The sequence below is a fragment of the Eimeria mitis genome, genomic scaffold (assembly GCF_000499745.2).
Source record: "Eimeria mitis Houghton genomic scaffold, Emh_scaff385, whole genome shotgun sequence".
NCBI classification, from domain to species: Eukaryota; Apicomplexa; class Conoidasida; order Eucoccidiorida; family Eimeriidae; genus Eimeria; species Eimeria mitis.
In genome coordinates, this window is record NW_013572184.1 from 5,659 (window position 1) to 5,982 (window position 324).

The window sequence follows — 324 nt, forward strand, 5'->3', positions numbered from 1 at the left end:
TTTTGATAACCAGATGACGCTAAAGCCAACATTTATCTCTCCTGCTCTAACACAGCTATACAGCAGCAGCAGCAGCAGCAGAAGTAGCTGCAGCAGCAGCAGCAGCAGCAGCAGCAGCAGCAGCAGCAGCAGCAGCAGCAGCAGCAGCAGCAGCAGCAAGAGTAATACATCGAAGAGAAAGTGCTGGTGTTGTTTATTGGGCAGACAAAACCAAAAGACGTCAAACAAATGCAAAAACTCCTCTCGCGTCATCCCCTCCCTAAAAAAAAAAAAAAAAAAAAAAAAAAAAAAAAAAAAAAAAAAAAAAAAAAAAAAAAAAAAAAA

General features: G+C 40.4%; 2 protein-coding genes across 2 annotated transcripts in view; one reads left to right on the top strand and one right to left on the bottom strand.

Annotated features, from left to right (window-relative positions):
• EMH_0010410 (uncharacterized protein) overlaps window positions 1–17 on the top strand; it is a gene marked incomplete at both ends in the record, with an annotated part of 994 nt that extends 977 nt beyond the window's left edge. Inside the window, one exon of the mRNA XM_013498947.1 lies at window positions 1–17. Coding sequence (XP_013354401.1) covers window positions 1–17 — 17 coding nt within the window.
• A 231-nt stretch (window positions 18–248) lies between these two features.
• EMH_0010420 (uncharacterized protein) overlaps window positions 249–324 on the bottom strand; it is a gene marked incomplete at both ends in the record, with an annotated part of 2,924 nt that continues 2,848 nt past the window's right edge. Inside the window, one exon of the mRNA XM_013498948.1 lies at window positions 249–259. Within this exon, the coding sequence (XP_013354402.1) occupies window positions 249–259 (11 nt within the window). The remainder of the gene's footprint in view (window positions 260–324) is intronic.